At 40.9% G+C, this 22263-nt stretch overlaps 1 protein-coding gene across 17 annotated transcripts in view; it reads left to right on the top strand.

Moving 5' to 3' along the window:
- Positions 1-22263, top strand: part of phldb1b (pleckstrin homology-like domain, family B, member 1b) — a 394940-nt gene that overhangs the window by 321348 nt on the left and 51329 nt on the right. For 8 of the 17 annotated variants that reach the window (XR_009509084.1, XM_059956911.1, XM_059956913.1 and 5 more), the window contains 6 exons: positions 6977-7105; positions 7675-7830; positions 8180-8290; positions 9608-9697; positions 11718-11843; positions 14478-14603. Coding sequence is in view for 15 of the 17 variants with exons in the window: in XM_059956911.1 (XP_059812894.1) it covers positions 6977-7105; positions 7675-7830; positions 8180-8290; positions 9608-9697; positions 11718-11843; positions 14478-14603 (738 nt within the window). In the remaining 2 variants the exon portion in view is untranslated. The remainder of the gene's footprint in view (positions 1-6976; positions 7106-7674; positions 7831-8179; positions 8291-9607; positions 9698-11717; positions 11844-14477; positions 14604-22263) is intronic. The other 9 variants (XM_059956919.1, XM_059956920.1, XR_009509085.1 and 6 more) reach the window with 6 other exon arrangements.

The following is a 22263-nucleotide window of genomic DNA, read 5'->3' as shown; positions in this document are numbered from 1 at the left end:
AACTAGCCATCTTATCTGTAATTCCTCAGTTTGAATTCACCCATATTTTCATTTCCATAGAAGTGATTAAAAGGCATGACAGGTTCAAAACAGTTTGAAAAGAAACAATTTGGGGAAAAGCTTTCTAGAAACCTGGGTGCTGAGGATTGTGATAGATGAAGGGCACAAGGATGATTGTCTTTTCTCATAATGGGTGTTTACTTGTCCCAGATCTGTGGGTTCACGAAATGATTTTCAGCCTCTGTGTAAAATTGTGTTTCTTGGGAGAGAGTTAGTATAAGCATGCAGCACATTCTTGCAATGAAAGCCAAGCATTTATGGAATTTCAGGGAGATTTGTACAGATTAGCTGTAGTATAAATCAAAATAGTTACTGGGTTCCTGACGGAGATTTATAAAAGTTGAAGATGTGGGAAGTGGATTGAAGGTGGTTGTGGCATTTCATTTGAGCTAGAGAGAGATTTCTTCTGTTCAACTTGTGATGTCCTTTCTTTAGGAGGGATGCATACAAGAGCATAAAGTAAGCTTTACCCTATATGCATACAGTGGCCACTTTTTTTTTAAGTACACCTGCTTGTTAATGCATATATCTAATTAGCTAATCATGTGGCAGCATAAAATCATATACACATGGTCAAAAGGTTCAGCTGTTGTTCAGACCAAACGTCGGAATAGGGAAGAAATATGATATAAGTGACTTTGACCATGGAATGATTGTTGGTGCCAGACGGGGTGGTTTGAGTGTCTCAGATACTGCTGATCTCCTGGGATTTTCACACACAATAGTCTCCAGGGTTTACAGAGAATGGTGTGAAAAACAAACACCATCTCGTGAGCAGCAGTTCTGTGAGTGAAACGCCTTGATAATGAGAGAGGTCAGAGGAGAATGACCAGACTGGTTCAAGCTGACAGGAAGGTGACAGTAACTCAAATAACCACGCGTTACAACAGTGGTGTGCAGAAGAGCACCTCTGAACACACAACACATCGAACCTTGAATTGGATGGGCTAGAGCAGCATGGACATTTTTATGTATTTATGTATGTATTTATTTATTTAGTGATCCAGCATGGAGTAGGCCCTTCTGGCCCTTTGAGCCCCAGCAACCCCCAACAACCCAATTAACCATAACCTAATCATGAGACAATTCACACTGGCCAGTTAACCTACCCAGTACATCTTTGGACTGGAGCCTCCATGAGAAACTCACACGTTCCATGAGGAGGACATACAAACTCTTTACAGATGGTACCGGAATTGAACTCTGACCTCCAGAACACCCCAATCTGTAATAGCGTCACGCTAACTGCTGAGCGTGGTGCCCATACGCTCAGTGGCCACTTCATTAGGTATAGGAGATATCTGATAAAGTAACCACTGTGTGTATAATTTATATTTTATTTGCTTTGATAAAATATAGAGGGACCTTTTTTTACATTGTGACCTGTCAATGCAGTGCCTGCCCTGGGACTCTATGAGGGATCGTGGAGGGAGCTCCATTCTTCCTCTGACCAGTGCTTGAAATACCAAGGGAGTGTTTGATAATACCGTGTACAGGGAGATTTAGATCGTAACTGAAATTACTGTACTTGCTCCAAGAATGTTGACATTTTATCAGCAAAACAACTTAAACTGTGGCTTCCCTGTGAGGGTGAAGTTATTTATGCTTTTTTTATGCTGAAGTTATGCCATTCCAGGCCCAACATACACTTTTATTTCAGGAATACCATAATTTTGTTCCAAACCAGCAATTTTCGGAACAAGGAACATTAACTCTGACGATAATCCTTCACTATCAGCAGAGAGCCACTGCTATTGGAAAGCCTGATCAGTGCTCCAAAGGTTTTCTCTGACACTGTAATCTCTGGTGTTATATGTGGCAGAAGATGTTATTTGCCTCATATGGGTTTTCATACTCTGATTTCATCGCTGCAAAGTAATATTGATCCGTCAAGTCCTAAATGTCAGCTCAGATGCAGACATTGGCTGTTAACAGGCTAGGAGGATGCCGTCTTGGTCAGTTGACATGCTGAGTCACAGTGCTGAGCTGATGCATGTAGAAAAGTCACTGACATGATGTTCTGATGGGATCGATCCTAGGTGGAGTAGTCCATAATGTCAGAAACTTCAGCATACCATGGTGGGACAGGCCTTTAGATCCTACCAATGCCTTGTATATTAGGTGGTGTTGATTCAGAGTCAAATCACACTATACCAATTGATAGTAATATAATAATTTTTAGTAATGACATAAAAATTCAAATACTGACAGCCATTCCTGAGCTGTGCAATGTTTTTTGGTGAGTGTTCAGATTGTTATGGAGACCTTTTTCAACCCCCTCATTCCAAGTGGAGTCTGATTTTGGAAACAGACTGCCCTTTAATCAGTTCAGGACTCTTAACCATTTCAGGCCATTTGAAGCCACAGGGTCCAGATTACATGAGAAACACCTGATACATCGTTTCAGTGAGCTATTGTGATAACTATTACATTACAGGTTTGTGAGTTCTAACCAAGGTATGGATTCAGAGTTCCAATAAACAAGGATTCCAAGCTTTAACCTCCCCAAAATGGTCTCAAACTTCAGTGAGCAATGCAGAGGGAGCCCAAGTTCAAGCTAGCCGGAAGTTGATATTAAAGGCTTACTACACAAGGGTTTTATGACAGATTTTACTCCTGCTTAAATAATGTCTCTAATTTACTGTGGACTAACTATTTCTCGATGTGTAACTGACCACGCCTGTTTTTGCTGTACTCTTCTGCATGCGTTGTCTGCTGCACGGTGTCCTGGATTAAAGAAAATAGAGGTGACACACAGTAACTGCAACCTTGCTTCCTCTGCACCCTCTCCCATCCTTCTCTTCAGAAGCAACATTATCGATATGACTGCATGTTCATCCACACCTAACAGTGCACAAATGTGTGTGCCCATGAGCTAATCACCTCGTGAGGCACCTCATTTCTCAGCTTATACACATAAATTTGTCCATAACGTTTATGTATTAAGTTAACTGATTGTAATGACATCTTTCTGCTATTATTCCTAATCTGGTGGCATGGCCAGAGGAAGATGGATGAGATTTCATCGTATACAGCTCACAAGGGGAAGAGGCACCCTTCTGTGCCTTGTCAGAGGAATCAATGTCACAAGTTGCTTGCTTTAAATTAATTAACAACAGAAGTGGCCTGAGATTCTTTCCAAAGTGGATGGATTTCTTAAACATTCGTAAAGCTTCTTTCCCAAAACTGGTAGGATGAAGGGGGTCAAACTAATGCCATTTACTTTGTCCCTAATAAATGAAGCACAAAGTCTACCTAGGAGGTGAAGATCAGGGAAACCACGTTTCAACAGGGCAACCTAAAGTTCCTTATCACTCCTTTGGCGCTGGGTGAGATTTAAGGTGCTAATGAATAGGAGAGAAGAAGGTATCCATTCTTCCCAACACTGTGAAGAAGAAACACCATAGGGCAATGGTGGCATGATCGTGATCCAATCAATGTGGGTAAAAAGTGTGAATTTAGACATTTCTTGAACAAATTAGCCAACTTCTTGTATCAGTGACAAGAGCCATTCTCTGACCTCAACCCATGATAACCATTAAGAAATAAGGTCAAGCCAAACACAGCCAACTCAGTGCTTCTTTGAAATGGCTCCATCAGTGGTGCTTGTAGAGAGGATGTTTTATGCATTCAACTTAATACTGCATGGATGCAGTATGTATGCCTACAAGTATGTCTTACATAGCCCATATTGGTCCAAAGTGGGGTTCTTTATGGATGGCTAAAGTTGGAACAACTGTGTAGTGCAGTAGTTGGGAGAGTCTCACTTTCAAATATTTTAGTGCAAAATGGAATAAGGTCTTGCCAATATTGGTGGGTTTCTGACAACAAAAATGACAGCATCCCTTTAGAGCAGGGATTATCAGCCTGGAGTCCACGGATCCCTTGGTTAATGGTATGGGTCCATGGCATAAAAAAGGTTGAGAACCCCTGCTTTACCGTGTCACACACAAAATGCTGGAGGAACTCAGTATGTCAGACAGTATCTATGGAGAGGAATAGACAGTCAATGTTTTGGGCCAAGACCCTTCACCAGAACTCCCATCCATAAATGCTGCATGACTCGCTGAGTTCCTCCAACATTTGATGTCAAGATTTCCATCAACTGCAGAGTCTCTCATGTCCCTTTTAGAATATAGCTTGCAAAGGATTGCTGCAGCTACTGTAAAGTTGGCATATCACAATTTTCAAGTCACCCAGGCTTGCAACAACTTCCATTTATGTAACGTCTTTCACATTGCATAGAAGTCCAAGATGCTTCACAAGGACCTAATAAAGCAGCTTTAATCTAAGCTACAAGACTACAGCCAAGCCAAGAACAGACCGGTAATGTGGTCACCAAGATACAACACCACACCATATGAGTGAATAAAAAGGGTTTGGTTTTAATGAGAGATAAAGGGAAAGAAGGAAGCAAACAGCTGAAGGCATCAAAGAAAGGGTATAAAGACAGAATTTGAGATTTGAAGTAATTCCAAGGTGCTGGAGGAGGTTACAGCGATTGGATGAGGGGAAACCATGAAGAATGAAGATAGATGGATATAATGTTTAGAACTGAGCTGAGTGTGCAAGAGGCTTGAAATTGGAGTATGACATGTCTCTCAATCCTAGTTGTTTTACAGTCCAAAGTCCCCAGCAATGCCAAGATCTCATCTTTTTGATGCTATAACCCAGATGGAAGCCCAGCCCATGCTACACCCTGAGTGGTGCTCCTCAGTGTTGACTTTAATGGCCCAGAGATACCGTAGCTTGTGTAAATTTGGGATTTGGAATAGGTATTTAATATGCATTTTCTAGATTATTAAGTTGTGTGAGTCAGATTGCCGTGCCAAGATTGGGAGGGAATAGGACGGAATGAATCTTTCAGAAAGCTGGCAGAGGTAAGATCCAAACACCCTTTTTGTGCTGTAAAGCTTCATAATTTTAGAGACAAGTCAACCCAACTAAAATATTTTTTTTTCGTAGAGTCATATAGCATTTCCCTCTGCTTTCTTTCCATGCCTCCTCTTACTGGGACACAATTCATTAGACTTATAGCTGGTTTTCCGGCTTTGAAGATGATCCTTTCCGCCACTTTAGTAAAAGACTGTAAAAAATTACCACCACCAGTCTACTGTACAGGCTAGTGTCAGGATGGGAGGGATTTTGGATGTTTACAGGCACCAGTGGAAGACTATCTCATGTGTATAAGTGAACTTCTGCCCTTCCGTGGGATCTCTTGTGACCTGCCTCATTAAAATTACAATGAGAATTGTTAGAAATGTCTAGCATATTATTAGGATAATGATGGGTTTGATGTAGGAAAGATGCTTGCGTTGTAAGAATTATATAAGATAATTACCAATTAATCTAATCATGATCTTGCCAAGAACGTGTTGGAAATTGTCACCACATAGAGAGGTTGAAAAGCATTGCACATATATATTAATGGCAGCTGCTTATGGGGATGTGTAGGGGAGGGACACATAGCCAGGGTGATTCAGGTATCAGATTCAGATTTATTTATCACATGTACAGTAGATTGAAACAAATCATTTGTGTTAACAACCAACATGCTCAAGGATGTGCTGGGGGCAGCCCACAAGTGTCACTGCACACTCCAGTGCCACATTGCATGTCCATAGTGATCTCACAGGAAGGAATAACGTAAGATGAGAGAGGGTGTTTGTGTGGAGCACTAACACCTCGTAGATGGCTAAGTGTCTACAGTCTGCTACAGATTATACACAGTGAGGGAGCGAATCATTAGAAAGGCCAAGCCTGACCTTGAGATACTAGAAGCTTATGGTGATGTGTAATTGAACAATGATGGGGAGCAATTACCTAGTTGATAGCTTCCTAACAGTGGGATCTCATAGCTGGGGTAAGGAACGAGGGAAAACATCCAAGCCAGGGTGAGGGTTCCAGTGGGGGGGGGGGAATTTGAAAGGGTGGAGTTCCTCCTTGTGACCACCTTGAATATTATGTTTCGGTGAAGTTTGGAATGGAACAGGAAGTCTTGAGCCAGGGAAGTGAACGGATCCAGCTTAGCTGCAACTTTCAGCACAGAAATTAGAGTGGATTGTATTCTTTGAAGCATCGAAGAATTTAGAGATGGAAACAAAAGTGGCTTGAATCAGATATCAAGATGAGCCAGACTGGGTTGCGGCAAAATTTGATAAATAGGAATGAAAAATTGTAAAATATTCCTGTCTAAGAATATAAGAACGTCTCATCAACTGAAAAGACATATCCAAGTAGACATGAAATCACATTGAGCTACTTCATTTGAAATACTTCTGTGTTGATATTACACTATGAAGTTTAGTGACAAGCATGTTCATGTGTTTGAATGAAATCCTATCTTATTCAGAAATTGTATTCAAATGCATTGAATAAAGAACCATAAGCCTCGATAATGCTTCATTATCGTGCTGGTCCAAAGCAATTCAAACAATGGCTTGGTGCATTGACTGGCTATGTCATCACCGTTTGTTTTTGACCTCACACATCACAATACATGCAACCAAGAGACAATAGAGTCTACAAAGTTTATGAAAATGGAAGTTGGGTAAACTTTATTACAATTGGGTAGCAATTTGAAAAGCAATATTTGAAGTGCTATGGAGAAGTAGATAGGAAGTGGGGCTTAATTGAGAGATGCTGCAAAGCACAGGTATGATGGGCTGAATAGCCTCCTCCTCCCTTGCAAGACTCTTGCTCCCAAAACTGAAGAAAGCTCTAAAGATTAAAACTCAATTTGGCTTCTGTTCTCAGGCCTCTTCCTTAAACTTGCCCCCAAACCTCTTCCAATCTCACTCATCATTCCAACCTTCTATGGCTATATCACTGTTCTAATCTTTAGGCTTCTGCATGGCGTGGATTTGAGAAGTGTGTTTTTTTTTTCTCTTTTTTTTGTTTTTGTTTTCAAATTCAGGAAAGGGTAAAGCTTGATGCAGAGAAAAAAGAAGTAGAGAGACTGCAATCGCATTGCCATGAGTTGAAGAGCCAGCTTGGTAACTGCCCTGAATCAATGAGGGAGCAGTTACAGGAACACCTCAGAAGGGTCAGTTTTTTCTTACCTCATTGGCTTCCCCTCTCTGTGGATCGTGTGACCTCTCTGTCCCTGCACACTGACTGATTCCAGGTACTAATGTCACTGTAAAGAGCCAATTAGGAGCCCTGGAATCAGCACTGTTTAGTCAGGTATTTGCAGTAGTCCCTACAAAATATAAGATTCAGGAAGCTTGCAATGCATGATCAGATATGTGTTGTATATTGGTTTTGGTTTTGGTTTTGTTCTTTACATTTGATTCCATTGCACTTTACTAAATTTAATGAAAGATTTTCATCTTCTGCTTTTTAAAACACAATTAACATTTCCTTTAACAATGTGCAGCACGCATTGATACTTGGCAGTCTTTGGAGGTCATGTTGAAGCTTTAGATGCCTCGATCTCAATATCCTGATAGACTTTGAGGGTGTCAGGCAATATCGTGTGATTGAGCTCTTTGCATCCTATGCCGCTTTTAAACAAGTTACGTCCAAGTATGTTGGGAGGTTATTCCAGTCGGAAGTGTGCTTTGTATCGCCCCTGCCTGCCGGTAGTGATGGGCCTCTCGTGGCTTGTCTTAGGAGGCAGAAGCTCTGGAATCTGAAGCCAAACTGTTCGAGGACCTGGAGTTTCAGCAGTTGGAGAAGGAGAGTCGTCTGGAGGAGGAGCGGGAGACAGTTAGTCAGCAGCTGCAACAGGATAAGGCTGAGTACCAGCGCAGCACCATGCGGAGAAAGGTACGAGCTCAGCTCCCTGCTCCTTAACCACGTCAAATGCGCCAGCAGCCTCCCTTGAGCTTGCTGCATGTTAAAGCTTTTTTAAGTGTAGTTGCTGTTGGAAATAGGATGAAACATGTGGATATTCTGCACAGCAGGATCCTACAAACTGTACTATTTATAATGCTGATGATACTTATTGTTTGTGACAAATGGAAGCCCCTTGAACAACTTAAAAATATGGCCAGGGTTTTACTTACATTCAATGGAAAAGTGATCCCGGGACCCCTGTTTGGCATCTGACCCAACATGGGTAATGGTTTGGATCAGTCCAGATCTCTTGCTAAAACGTGTCATCTCTACTCCACAGGACAAGGTCTCTGCTCTTGAGAACCAAGCTAATCAAATCCGTTATCAGGCGATTCAGGAGTGTGAGAGACTGAATAGGGAGAAAAATGCAATGATACAAATGCTTCAGAAGGTAACGATACCCACACTGCCAGAAGTCTTTTGAAGAAAGTCTTCTGACTCTGAGTTATTTCCCTTGTCTTTTCTCTTGAAGTGATACCAAAGTTAGATAGTCAAATCATTAAGGATAACTTGCCTAGTCTAGACATGTATTTCCTTGTGGATAATGGATCTAGTGATAATTTCATCAACACATTGGAAGATTTCATAGGGTAAATGAAGAGGAAATAAATCAGCTATCCAGAACAAGTATTCAGATTAGAATTAGTTGAGGGATGGCATTCAGAAGCAACCTTCATACAAATGTTATTGGAGCGCTCCTTCTCTAAAAGCTGCTGAGTCAGTGGGAGTGATGAGGGTAAGAGATGAGTCATTGGGTTGGAGTTCAATGAAAAACTTGATTTGATTTTTGTCAAAGCAAAGGATAATGGAACAAGATAGTTGGATGGAATTGAGATATAGGTAACCTAAGAAATGGGTGAATGGTAGAAAAACCTTACAATTTTAACTTTCACCTTTTAACATTCTGCTAAATGTATCTCATCCCCTCAGTTAGCAAGAACACAAGTAGAACAGAAATTACGAAGCCCATTACAGTACAACATGGTCATAGTGTTTCTTTACTGAGGTAATCATTAGGGTTGTGCAGGTTGGTTGAAAAGCCTAATGGTTGAAGGGAAGTAGCTGTTCTTGAACTAGGTAGTGAGGGACTTCAGGCTTCAGAGACTTTATTGTATAAGAGATCCATTCAGGAGTCTTATAACAACAGGATAGAAGCTGTTCTTGAGCCTGGTGGTATGTGGTCTCAAGCTTTATATCTATCTGATGGAAGGAGGCAGAGAATGGGGTAGGAGGGGGTCTTGGTAAAGCTGATTTTCCAAGGGCTCGATGGTAAGAGCATGGGGTGTAAAACCTATTAGATAGCTGTACCAATAGGTTTTCACAGGCATGATAGGCCTGCTGGGCTCTTTCAGCTTTGTATTTTGCTGAGGTGACACCAGCCTCCTGGGACGGGACCAGGGCTAGAAAGGATATGGGAATGAGGATGGCTGGGCTAGAGGGCCTCAGTTTGTGCTTCTTTACTTGTATGTACCTCAGAGAAGGACAGCCGTCAGCTGGAGAGGACAGGAAACTCTTGACGTCCTTCCAGCCTGTTGCTATAACCTAGGAGCAGCATCCCATCCCAGTGGTGTAGCTCAGCCCTGGTTTACCCATTGTAGTTCATAGTGTAAATTTCATTCTCATGTCACATGTTTCTATCTGAGAGCATTATATCATGAATTCTAATTTCAATGATTTTACTAATTTGCCTAATATCTTCCTTTTTCAGGAAAAAGACAAACTGGCCAATCTAGAAAAAGAATATTTCATGGTGACTGGTGGCAAAGCCTTCTCCAAAAGTTCTACAGCATTGAAAGAGGTAAAATAATCTATGTTAACATGGTTACTTTTTTATTGGCTCCTGGACATTGGATATTTAGAGCATTTAAAGAGATTTATTATCAAATAAAGACCTCTCAAGTGTTTGCACAAATTATAACAGTAGAGCAACTGTTCATACATAAGGCAATAGGGTTGATGCAATGTTGCATAGGCTTGTTAACGAGCCAGATGCTTAGCCTTTCTAAACCTTCTCCAGTGAAAATTGCCCTGTTCAATCCATTTCGTTAAAATTTATTATGAATTATTTTCTATCACAGCCCATCTCCCAATAGGTTTCCATCTTTATATGTCCATTCATAAGGTGGTGAATCTGTGGAATTCATTGCTACAGATTGCTGTGGCAGCCAAGTCATTGGGTATATTTAAAGCCGAGGTTGATAGGGTGTCAAAGGTCATAGGGAGATGGCAGAAAAATGGAGCTGAGGAAGATGTTACATCAGCCATGATAAAATGGTGGAGCACACTCAATGGGCCACACTAGTGCTGCTCCTATATCTTATGGTCTTATAGGGAGAGAATCACTTGTAGTGGCTCCCCTTCCCGTTGTGTAGGACGGATCTATCCTTGTCCTCTCCATTTTTCACCTATGAGCCGCCCTTCAGCAATATCGTCAAAAACCAGAAATTGTTGTCCCCCTATAGACTGAGATAACCCAACTCCTCCAACTGCTTTGCCACCAGGTCCTTGACTCCATGCCACACCTTGGCATCCACCAGAGAATGAACCTAATTGTTCCTATTGGACCCAGGGTTACAGTCCACATATCCATGCTATTACTAAGGCTCAATGTATCTCTGTAATATTGTCCTTGTCTCAACTCATCTGTTGCTGAAGTTCTCATCTGTGCCTTTCTTAATCCAGGCTTGAATATTCCAATACGCTCCTGCTCACCAACCCTAGTTTGATCCTTTAGAAGCTTGAAGTCATTCTATCTTCTGCTGTCCTTATCCTAACTTGAACCATCCTAACCATTCTTCAATTCGACACACCCCACACTGTCACCAGTTTAAACACTGCCTTGACTTTAAAATGAACAACTTCCTCTCAAACTCCTCCAAGGTCTCACAGATGATCTTCTGTCCACCTTTGACAGCGTGCTTCCAAGCTACTGAGACTCGAAATTCTGGATTTCCCGCCTGAAATATGTCTCGTTTTTTTCTTTAAGACACTGAGTTCGACTTATCATTTTGGCCATCATTTGCCATCTGCCCCCAATATTTCCTTAAGTTGCTTAGTGCCAAATCTTGTCTGGGATATTTTTCTGTATTAAAGGTGCAACATGAATATGTTGTTATTGTTTCAGAGGTTCAGGGTTTTGCAGAATTTACTGATGTGTTTGTTGTTTTCTCCAACACGCTACCTTGTATGATCATTAAGCCCCAAGTTTCTGACAGCTTTGAGTACAAAGCAATGTTGGAGCTGTGTGATATAAAAGTTCAAAGTAAATTTATTATCAAAGTACATATACATCACCATATGCAACCCTGAGATTCATTTTCTTGCGGGCATTCACAGTAAAAGCAGGAAATACAATAGAATCAATGAAAGACCACGTCTAACAGGACGGACAACAATCAGTGTGCAAAAGACAACAAAAAGAAAGAAAAAATAATAATCATAAATATCAGGTGCCACGCTATTGCACTTCGGGGCGTTGGAGTTCCAAGTTCAGTCCCGATGTCCTCTGCAAGGAGTTAGTACATCCTGCCAGTTGAATGAATGGGTTTCCTTCCTCACACGTTCCAAAGACATACAGGTTAGGGTTAGTGAGTTGTGGGCATGCTATGTTGATGCCAGAAGCATGGTGACACTTGTGGGCTGCCCCCTCACATCTTCGGGCTGTGTTAGCCGTTGCATTGAATGAGTGAGAACTTTTGTTCACTCTCAAGCTAATGAAGTGCTCAAAGTCCTCATGTAGGATATTCTGAATTATGCTTGTTACACACATGCCTTGTTCATTCATCACAACACTGCTTCAACCTTTGCCCTTTGAACAGGAAGTTCTTCGTATCACAGAGCCTAACGACTTATTAGAAGAGACTAAATATCAACATTGCTTACCAGGAAAAGCAGCTTCTCTATCCCCCTCTCCTTCCACCCCATCGTACCCCAAGATACAGGAGGTAACAGCACTAACACTTACTGCATGCTCTGGATTTGCTTTTTAAATGAGTTTTCCCTTGTTCACTATGGTATTGTCACTTTGTTGAAAGCTTGCAGAGTAAAGATAATGCAATGTGTTTGAACGTTGATTTCAAGGCCTGGAATCTCAATCATGGCCACTTTGGATTGCTGCTCTGGCTTGATCTGTGCTCAGTGGCCACTTCATTAGGTACACCTGTTCACCTGCATGTTAACACAAATATCTAATCAGCCAATCATGAGGCAGCAAATCAATGCATAAAAGCATGCAGACATGGTCAAGAGATTCAGTTGTTGTTCAGACCAAACATCAGAAATGTGATCTAAGTGACTTTGATCATGGAATGGTTGTTGGTGCCAGACGGGGCGGTTTGAGTATCTCAGAAACTGCTGATCTCCTGGGATTTTCACACACAACAGTCTCTAGAGTTTACAGGGAACGGTGCAAAAAACAATAACATTCAGTGAGCATCAGTTCTGTGGGTGAAAATGTTAATCAGAAGGTCAGAGAAGAATGGGCAAACTGGTTCAAGCTGTCAGGAGGGTGACAGTAGCTGAAATAACCATGTGTTACGACAGTGGTGTGCAGAAGAGCATCTCTGAACGCACAACACATCGAACCTTGAAGTGGATGGGCTGCAGCAGCAGAAGACAATGAACATACACTCATGGCCACTTTATTAGGTACTGGACGTAACTAATAAAGTGGCCATTGGATCTTTTTCTGACAACACATCGAACTATCCCTATGGGCACAACTCCAATGGGCACACGTAAGAAAATGCTTGAACCTTTAAGTTAAAAGGTCTTGTTTGCTTTCAATGCATCCAAAATATTGACCTTTTTTCTGAAAGGTTATCTGAGATACGTACATCAGAACGTATGCACTCAGCCACCTTGTGGAAGTTGGGTAAAGATGTTCTGTTTGTGTGTGGTCTGGTTCTACTTTATGCTCCATCAGGAAATGTGTTTGGGGGTGACCACATCCTGACAAACTTGACCCTCCCTACTCTGCTCAAGTTTGGTGATCATTTAGTGCTTCTGTGTAGATTTGTGCACAGATCAGCATTAATATGGGAACCTCATTGTAGCACAGCTCGTAAGTTAGGAAATGAAAATGGATAACGTGGAGAACTGGAATCAGGGATATTTTGCATTGGTGATTCAGAATCTTGTTAGGATAGTCTAGAATGAATTGGAGCTGTAACAAAGAAATTAACACAGCCCTCACAGTAAGACTTTAGGAAAATTGTAGGAAAATACATTCATTATAGAACTGAGTAATAATTATGTTGTTAACGTGGAAATTATCTGAAAGACAAAGAAAAGTTAGTGCCCACAATTTATATATCAGACTGAGCCACAGTCCACAGAAGGAAGGACGTTTTTATTAATGATTTCATTAAGAGCAAAGATGTCCATTCAGCCCATCCAACCAGTTCCACCATTACGTTGAATGTCAGCTGACCTGTGACTCAGAATCAGAATCAGGTTTATCATCACTGGCATAGGTCATGAAATTTGTTGTTTTATGGCAGCAGCACAGTACACTACAATAGATTAAAAACTTACTATAAGTCACAAAGAGAAATAGAAAAAATAAATAGGCCGTGCATTCTCAACTCTACTTTCCTACTTTTAATCTACATCCTTTAGCTCCTTTCCCAAACAACAGTTCATTGATCATGGTCAAGGAACTTCTCCATCTATCCAAAAATGTTACAACAATTTTTCAGATTCCTTTCTAATGGCATTGTTACCAGGTTACAACATGAATGGCATCATTCTTCAGCTGCAATCCAGATCTAGGCTTTGAAGTGTAAAGTGTTTCCGGCTGGACCATCCATTCTCTTCCCACACATAGCCAGTCAGATGGTAATAGAGAGCAGGGATCCACAAGATTCTTTGTAAAAATTCTTTATACCATTCTACTCCCCCGCCTTTCAGATATGAAGTCTTCTCATTTGAGAGAGGAAATTTTATAACTTGTGTTCAGATCCTGTTACGACTTTGTTCCTCCTATCTCAGTAGCCTCCTCATGCTCGGCGTCACTCTGAACTCACTGGGCTTCATTTTTTGTCTCACACGTCCCTGATTTCCTGTGCTCTCCCTTTAGGAGCCCTGCTTTCACTTGCTGGGGCACTTAATCTTTCCATTCTTCCTCCTTAAAATCTCCTCCTTTGAAGCTTTAGTTCACCTGAGCTAAACGGATTCTAGAAAAGCAAGATGTTATTGGAGGACTGGCAAGCATGAAATTATCACTTGTGTTTTACGTATTGACCACAATGGAACAAAACTCCAGACTTGTGTAATAATACAGACTGACTGTTTAGCAGAAAATTTTTATGATGGCAGGAAACGTAGATTTTTCATAATATTCTCCCTAAATGGTGAATTTTAATATTTTTTTTTCTAAACGCAAACCATATTGAATTAAACAACATGCTCCATGAATGAGTTTTTAACATTGCTTCTGAATCGTCTTGGCTAAAATGATTGATGTTTCCTTCCTTTATGTTGTGTTAAGCATTTGTACAGCAAGTCCTTATTCTACACTATTGTCCTAATCTTTTTTTTGTCTCTGTCTCTTTGCCTTAACACTGCTCTTATTTTAGGAATATATGAAGCTGGCTGACGTGTTTAAGTTCTACAGTGACATATATGGCACAGGCACTGATGCTGCATTCTCTGCTTCTCCGCTGCGTTCTCTGCCGCTTACTGTACCTCCATCAGTCCATGAGGTACTCGCTTGCCACATCATGCTTTGTTATTATTGTCCTTGGTACTAATTGACTCCTTTCTGCATGACTTGACTGCAATTCTTTTGTCAAATGCTGAAGAATTTGAGCAGTCACCTTTCAGTTCAGCCAGTTAAGGCAGTCCAGAGGTGCTGCTAGCTTCTCTAATGCTCTCGTTTCCTCAAACATCCCGGAGACACAAGGGTTTATGAGTTAATTGGCTACCCTAATGTTTAGATGGAATAGTAGAATCTCAGAATCAGAATCAGGTTTATCGTCACTGAGGTAAGTCATGAAATTTGTTGTTGTGCAGCAGTAGTACAGTGCAAGACATAACACTTACTGTAACTTACGGAAATAAATAATGCAAAAGATGAATAGTGAGGTAGTGTTCATGGATTTGTGGACCTTTCAGAAATCTGATGACGGAGGGAAAGACGCTGTTCCTAAAATGGTGAGTGTAGGTCTTCTGGCTCTTGTATCTCTGCCCCCAATGGTAGTAACACAAAGAGGGCATGTGCCAGGTGACAAGGGTCTTTAATGAAAGATGCTGCATTCTTGAGGCACTACATCTTGAAGGATGTTCTCTGAAGGGAAGGGTTGTACTCAGGAAAATTGGGTAAGCATGGAATGAGTAAAATGAGAATAGAATAGGATTAGTGTCAATGGGTGCTTGATGGTCAGTATGCCAAAATGCCACTGTTTGACTCAAATTAATGACTTCACCATCATTAGAATGCAGGAAGTTGACACTTCAAACAAAGATGTCCTCTTTGATGCAGCTGAAGTTGGACTTGAAGAGTAAAGAAGAGGGGATTAATGCATACTGTAAAAAGAAGAAATTAATGGCCATACTGAGTGATCAAAGTCCTTTTTCTTTGTGTTGGCATCTCTCAGTTTGATGTATACAAAAAATAAACAGAATTTAGAATAGTATCTGAGCAAACGATATTACAGGCACTGTTTCTTTAAACACGTAGGTAGATCGGATGAATAGTTGGTTTTGTGTACTAACCGCATATGGAAAAAGAATATTTTTATCCCTTGTTGACAGGTTACGGTTTAGTTGTACCAGGTGGTTTGATTCAAAAGGAAAGGAAAATCATACAAATAATTGTTATGTTATTTTGGAAACTTTACACAGTTTACTGTTTGAATACAGATTTAAAAGCACAAACCTGGGTTTAATTTCTGTCTGAGATCTGCTGACATCTAAATGGAGTATCAGTCCTTGATTTTTCTGATCTCACTGATTAGGAGGCTCAACTCTGTACATTATGAAGCAGTGCAAATAGAATGATAATTTTTCAGTCATGTGGTCAGTAGAAATTTAGTGAAGTCTTAGGGTTAATTAATTAGGTTTCTAAATTTCAGACATTTACTGATGAAACTCGTCATTTGGAGACCTGATCTCAAAATATTGCCAGATAATGTGTAGGTTACATGGTCGGCACAACATTGTGGGCCAAAGGGCCTGTAATGTGCTGTAGATTTCTCTATTCTGTAATATTGTATATGACTACCTGCAGATGGATTTCCATATTGCATTTTCCCAATTTAGATGAAAGATATTTTAATCATATGTAATGGAAATGTGGCATCACTATCAAGCAATTGTCCATTGGAAGCTGCTTGTTAACATTTTCTTCTTTAGTTTCCATATGAAGCTTCTAGATAATCACTCAGCTGTAACATGGTATCTGAGAAATGCTTGCCGATCTCGCAAGGAGTTAGACCTATAGACCATGCGACATAGGAGCAGAATTAGGTCAATCAGTCCATCAAGTCTGCTTCGCCATTCCATCATGGCTGATTTATTATCCCTTTCAACCCCATTCTCCTGCCTACTCCCTGTAACCTTTGATGCCCTTACTAGTCAAGAGCCTATCAATCTCCGCTTTAAATGACTTGACCTCCACAGCCACCTGTGGCAATGAATTCCACAGATTCACCACCCTCTGGCTAAAGAAATTCCTTCTCATCTCTGTCCTAAAAGGATGTTACTCTATTCTAAGGCTGTGCCCTCTGGTCCTAGACTCCTGAACTATAAGAAAAATTCTCTACACATCCACTCTATCTAGGCTTTTCGATATTCGAATGGATTCAATGAGGTTTCTCCTCTTACGTTAACCCTTTCATTCCCGGAATCATGCTCATGAACCTCCTCTGAACCCTCTCCAATGCCAGCACATCAATACTTAGCAACACACACAAAATGCTAGAGGAATTCAGCAGACCAGGTAGCATCTATGGAAAAGAGTAAACAGTCAACGTTTCAGGCCGAGACCCTTCATCAGTCCTGATAAAGAGTCTCATCTCAAAACGTCGACTGTTTATTCTTTTCCAAAGATGTTGCTTGGCCTGCTGAGTTCCTCTATCATTTTGTGTGTGTTGCTTTGATTTCCAGCATCTTCAGATTTTCACTTGTTTGACATTAATTTTTAGATAAGGCGCCCAAAACTGCTCACCAGCTGCAAGTGCAGTCTAACCAATGCCTTATAAAGCCTCAGGTTATGTATCTCCGTTACATCGTTCATGGGAAGTGGATACTGGGATAACATAACAAGGGAATAATTTGCTGTATAGGACAGAGCTGTCAATCATTTTGAGGCTGCTTATTCCCCATGAGTGGGGAATGGCAACAGCTATGGATGAAGTCATGCTACCATCCCACCAGAGGACAGCCCACTCACCCAGGCTACACACCATCCACTATTAAAGGAATAACAAGCCTTTAGATTGCAAGAAAGGTAATGGACTTTCCAGGACTGATGCAAAGACCCAACGGGTATTCCGTTTTATTAACCACTAAACTCACAAGATTATAATCAACAGATTTAAGCTTCAAAGCTCCTGTGATGTAGATATTTTACACTCTGCCTTTGAACTTGGATCAAGTGACAAGTCCAAGTAACATTTGGATATTGAAGACCCAGGTTGTGTACAGGTGCTGAGAATACTCTTCAGGAGCAACTCCCAACAATTTGGATGATAGAATTGATGGCTTTGTAGCCAACATGAAGACAGGTGGAGGAGTAGGTAGTGCTGAGGAAGCAGGCAGTGTGCAGAAGGACTGAGGTAGATTAGGAGAATGGGCAAAGAAGTGGCAGATGGAATACAGTGTATGGTCATGCACTTTGGTAGAAGGAATAAAGGTGTAGACTATTTACGAAACGTGGAGAAAATTCAGAAATCAGAGGTGCAAGGGAAATTGGGAGTGCTTGTGCAGGATTCCCTAAAGGTTAACTTGCAAGTTGAGTCGGTGGTGAGGAAGGCAAATGCAACATCAGCATTCACTGTGAGAGAACTAGAATATAAAAGCAAAGATATACTCAACTATTTGGACAAAAGTGTCAGAACTGCAGTAATAATTGTTTTATGCAAAAACTCCTGTACATTTAACTGTGCCACCTCTATTAAAAGTGTACTCGGTGTGGACTCAGCTGCTCACATCTTATTGATTGATCTGCTTAGACTAGCTAAATTATTTTCTGACTGGTTTTAGATGTTGCCCTAATCAAATGTTGTTTCTAAACATAAGCAAATTCTATAAGACAAAACTTAATTTGTGTTTATTCTAGTTTCTCCCCCTTCCTTTCCAGCCCTGATGAAGGGTCTCTTTATTCTTTATTCCCCTCTGTAGATGCTGCCTGACTTGCTGAGTTCCTCTGGCATTTTGTGTGTGTTCCTCAAGATTTACAGCATCTGCAAAATCTCTTGTGTTTTAATTTATATTTTCTGCTTCATTAAATTAGCATGGAAGCTTCTCAACTTTTTGAATGTTTCATGAAATTAGCATTTTTATTCCACTAACAGACTGTTTCTTGTCTCCCAACGGTTTCTGCTTTTTCTGCTGCTCTGCCCAGGAATACGTTACCCTAGGTCAGCTCAAGGAGTTGTACGGTAGATCAACAGAGAGTTCAGCTCCAGCCCCATTCCACACTAACTCAGCCACTGCCTCTCTGACTCTGTCTGCTGAAAGCTCCCTGCCCTTGCTGGCTTCTTCCTCTACACTGTTTACAGCTGAGGTTGGTATGAGGATAATGCTAACTTACTCTACTTTTCCTCATTGCATGAATTGACAGCAAACTCCCAGTTCTAACCAAGTCCTCCTGCCAAACTGTGCTTTCAACAATCAGTTCCTGTGTGAAGATCAATCTGATGTCTGTGATGTGACTGATGGTCCAGACTTTATTATCTCACACCATTACTGGCATCTCTCTAACACACTTCACCTCAAAGTCCTCTAATCTCAAAGTTCAAAGTTAAAATTGAAACTTATTATCAATACACGTTTCTACATACAACCCTGAGATTCTTTTTCCTGCGGGCATATTCAGCAAATCTATAGAAAGAGTAAGCGTGCAGTAGACAACAGACTGTGCAAGTGCAAATATAAATAAATAGCAATAAACAACAAGAGCATGAAATAACAAGATAGAGAGCCCTTAAAGTGAGATCATTGGTTGTGGGACATCTCAATAGATGAGTGTAGTTATCCCTTTTTGTTCAAGAGCCTGATGGTTGAGGGGTAGTAACTGTTCTTGAACCTGGTGGTGCGAGTCCTGAGGCGCCTGTACCTTCAACCTGATGGCAGCAGCCAGAAGAGAACATGGCCTGGGTGGTGAGGATCTCTGCTGATGGGTGCTGCTTTCCTATGACAGTGCCTCATGTAGATATGCTCAATGGTTGGGGGTGGGGTGGGGGTTTACTTGTGATGTACTGGGCCAAATCCACTACATTTTGTAGGATTTTCCATTCAAAGGCATAGGTGTTCCCATACCAGGCCGTAATGCAGCCTGTCAGCACACTCTCCACTATACATCTGTGATAGTTAAGATCAACAGATCTTAGCAAGTCCCAAACACTCTAAGTTGATAAGTTTATTCTGAAATTCTGAATAGACATATTTATGGCCTCTGAAATTTGAAAACATTTCAGATTCAAATTCAGATTTGTATTTCTTCATAATCAAATATTTTCCATAGAGAGAATAACCACAGCCTGCTTGGTCTTATAGGTACCTCAGTTTGATTGTGAAATTGTTCTCTCCAAAAATAAAAATCATCTTCTCATTGAAAATTTGCTTAAGTCAATGAAAAATTGAATTGAGATGTATTCCCTGTGTCAGAGAACATTTCAGAGCTGTTCACCCTGCAAACTCCAAGCTAGAAATAAATGTAGGACAGTTGTTCAGACCATTCAGCCCACAACTTTTAGCCTACTCTGAGATCAATCACCCTTCCCACACACATAATGCTCCATTTTTAAAATTATCCCTGTGCCTAAATAAGAGTTTTTTAAATGCCCCGAATGTATTTGCTTCTACCACAATCCCTGGCAGGGTGTTCCACGCATCCACCACTCTTTGTTTAATGAACTTACCTCTGACATCCCCCCCCCCCCTAAACTTTCCTCTAATCACCTTAAAATTATGCCCCTTTGTATTAGGCATTTCCATCTGGGGAAAATTCTCTGGCTATCCACTTGATCTGTGCCTCTTATCATCTTGTACACATAAGTGGGAATAGGGATAACAGGTCAAACAGAAGAATTGTTTTGACACTTTTGAAGGTACTGGCGTTGCTAACTGAGTTCAGGTAGATCCTGAATTCTCTGAAAATTAAACTTAAACTTCAGGATTGTTGTACTCTGTGGTGTAAACGTGCAGCGCAAGTGTGGAGTCACTGATTCTCCCTTTGCCTTTGTTACAACACTAAATGTATGCAGTCTCAAAAGGTCTATCTAACCAGGGCAGCACAACAGTGAGGCAGAGTGTGCTGCTGCCTGACTTCTTTGGGGGTCAGGGCTTGATCTTGTCACTAGGAAATTGAAGCAGTTCTCCACAAGAAAACTGGAACTGTTTGTCCCAAAACTGGTGACTAACTGAACAGAAATTGTGTGGGTGAGGTAAATACTGACAGTTTCAAACAGACATACTACAGAATCATAGGACAATACAGGCCCTTTGGCCCAACCAGTCGATACTAACCACGGTGCCCACCCAGCTGGTTCCAATCTCCGATATTCAGCCCGTACCCGTTTAAGTGCCACACTTGCATGATTCTTAAGTAATACTATTGTACCTGCCACACCCACTTCCTCTGGCAGCTCATATCATTACTCATCATCCTCTACATGAAAAAAATACCCTCAGGTCCCTTTTCAATCGTCCCCTCTCACCTATGCCCCCTACTGTAGTTTTGGACTTCCTTACCATGGGCAAGAAGTTGTCACCATCCATCTTAGCTATGCCTTTCTTTAAGGTCTCTCCGCATTCTCCTATGTTTTAATGAATAAAGACCTGGCCTGGCCAACCTTTCCCTGTAACTTAGGCCACCTAGTCCTGGCAACATGTACATAAATCTTCTCTGTACTGTCTGTCTTTCCTATTACAGGTTGGTCAAAACCGTGCCCAGTGCTGGACTACACATTGTACCAGATTTGAAGTGGATAATCAGGGTAGTTTGGACTGTTAAGTGGGCAGTAACAGTACCCAACATTTTTACCTGGAGTTAGAGAGACATTGAACATACTGTAAAGCCCCCATATATATTCAAGAATTTATTCAATGACATCCAATCCTTGATAGGCACATCATGTTATACAACATTAGTTTTCTGTCTTGCACATCCTAGATTTTAAAAGAATCATCTCTTTGGTTAAACTTCTCATGGTCTCGATCCTTCCTAACTCATGCCAACATGGAAGATTCAAGTACTGCAGTACTTCGTGCATTTCTCTCTGCTTCGCTGCCTCATCTTTTCCTTCTTTTGTCTTTCATCTTCTTTGAAACTTTTCATCCCCCTTTCTAATGCTTTCTCATAAATATTAGTGTCCATTCTTTCTCACTTTGCCTCTGATTTTACTTTGGGAGATTTCACATGATAAAGGTACCTCATGAAGGCAGGTTTTTGTGAGGTTTCTGAACCAGCTGAACATTCGATCACAAGTGGATTTAAGGGATGGCAAAAAAAAGTAGCACTGACCAGTAGGGGGTGCTTGGGGGTGAGAGTGAAGCAATTACTGGAAACCAATAAGGACCTTAAGAGTTTCGGAGTAAAGAACAGGAAGGCTACAGAGGGGGAGAGACCTGAGGCATTAGGAGAAAAGGAATTAATGATATTAACTAATTGGTCAGTGAGTGATATGTAAATTAACGTGTCAGAAAACACAGGACTGGGGGATCAGCAAGGAAAGTGGACTTGAAGAAGTAAAGCATCCATAATCTCAGCCATAGACCAGTGTTCAAACGATTGTTTGATTTACCCTTATACGACTTAAGATGCTGCTGATATCTGCCTGATTGAAGATTGATCTCCAAGTAGGACTCAAGAGAAAAATTGTGCCAACGTTAAACAAAGTTAATTTAAAGACAGTACCCTGGAGAGAAATGACTCTGACACATCCATAAATATTACTGGGCTAGAAAGCGGCTGTCTCTGTAAAATTGGGCTGGTGGAGGGAATGTGGGGGCAGGGTATCGTGTGACATTCATACCTTACCCAAAACTGGATCTGTTTGTGAAAAAGGCATTAAGTTCACTTTCAAGTGCCTGTTGAAATCTTTTTCTTTCAAAGCACTGTGATTTTATTTACAATAATCTTTTAAGTATATCTGTATAGATCTCTGAAAAATGTGTTTTCATTTGTTTTTTTCAATT

The sequence above is a fragment of the Hypanus sabinus genome, chromosome X2, assembly GCF_030144855.1.
Source record: "Hypanus sabinus isolate sHypSab1 chromosome X2, sHypSab1.hap1, whole genome shotgun sequence".
In the NCBI taxonomy this organism is placed as follows: domain Eukaryota; kingdom Metazoa; phylum Chordata; class Chondrichthyes; order Myliobatiformes; family Dasyatidae; genus Hypanus; species Hypanus sabinus.
This window is presented reverse-complemented; position numbering and strand designations above follow the sequence as displayed.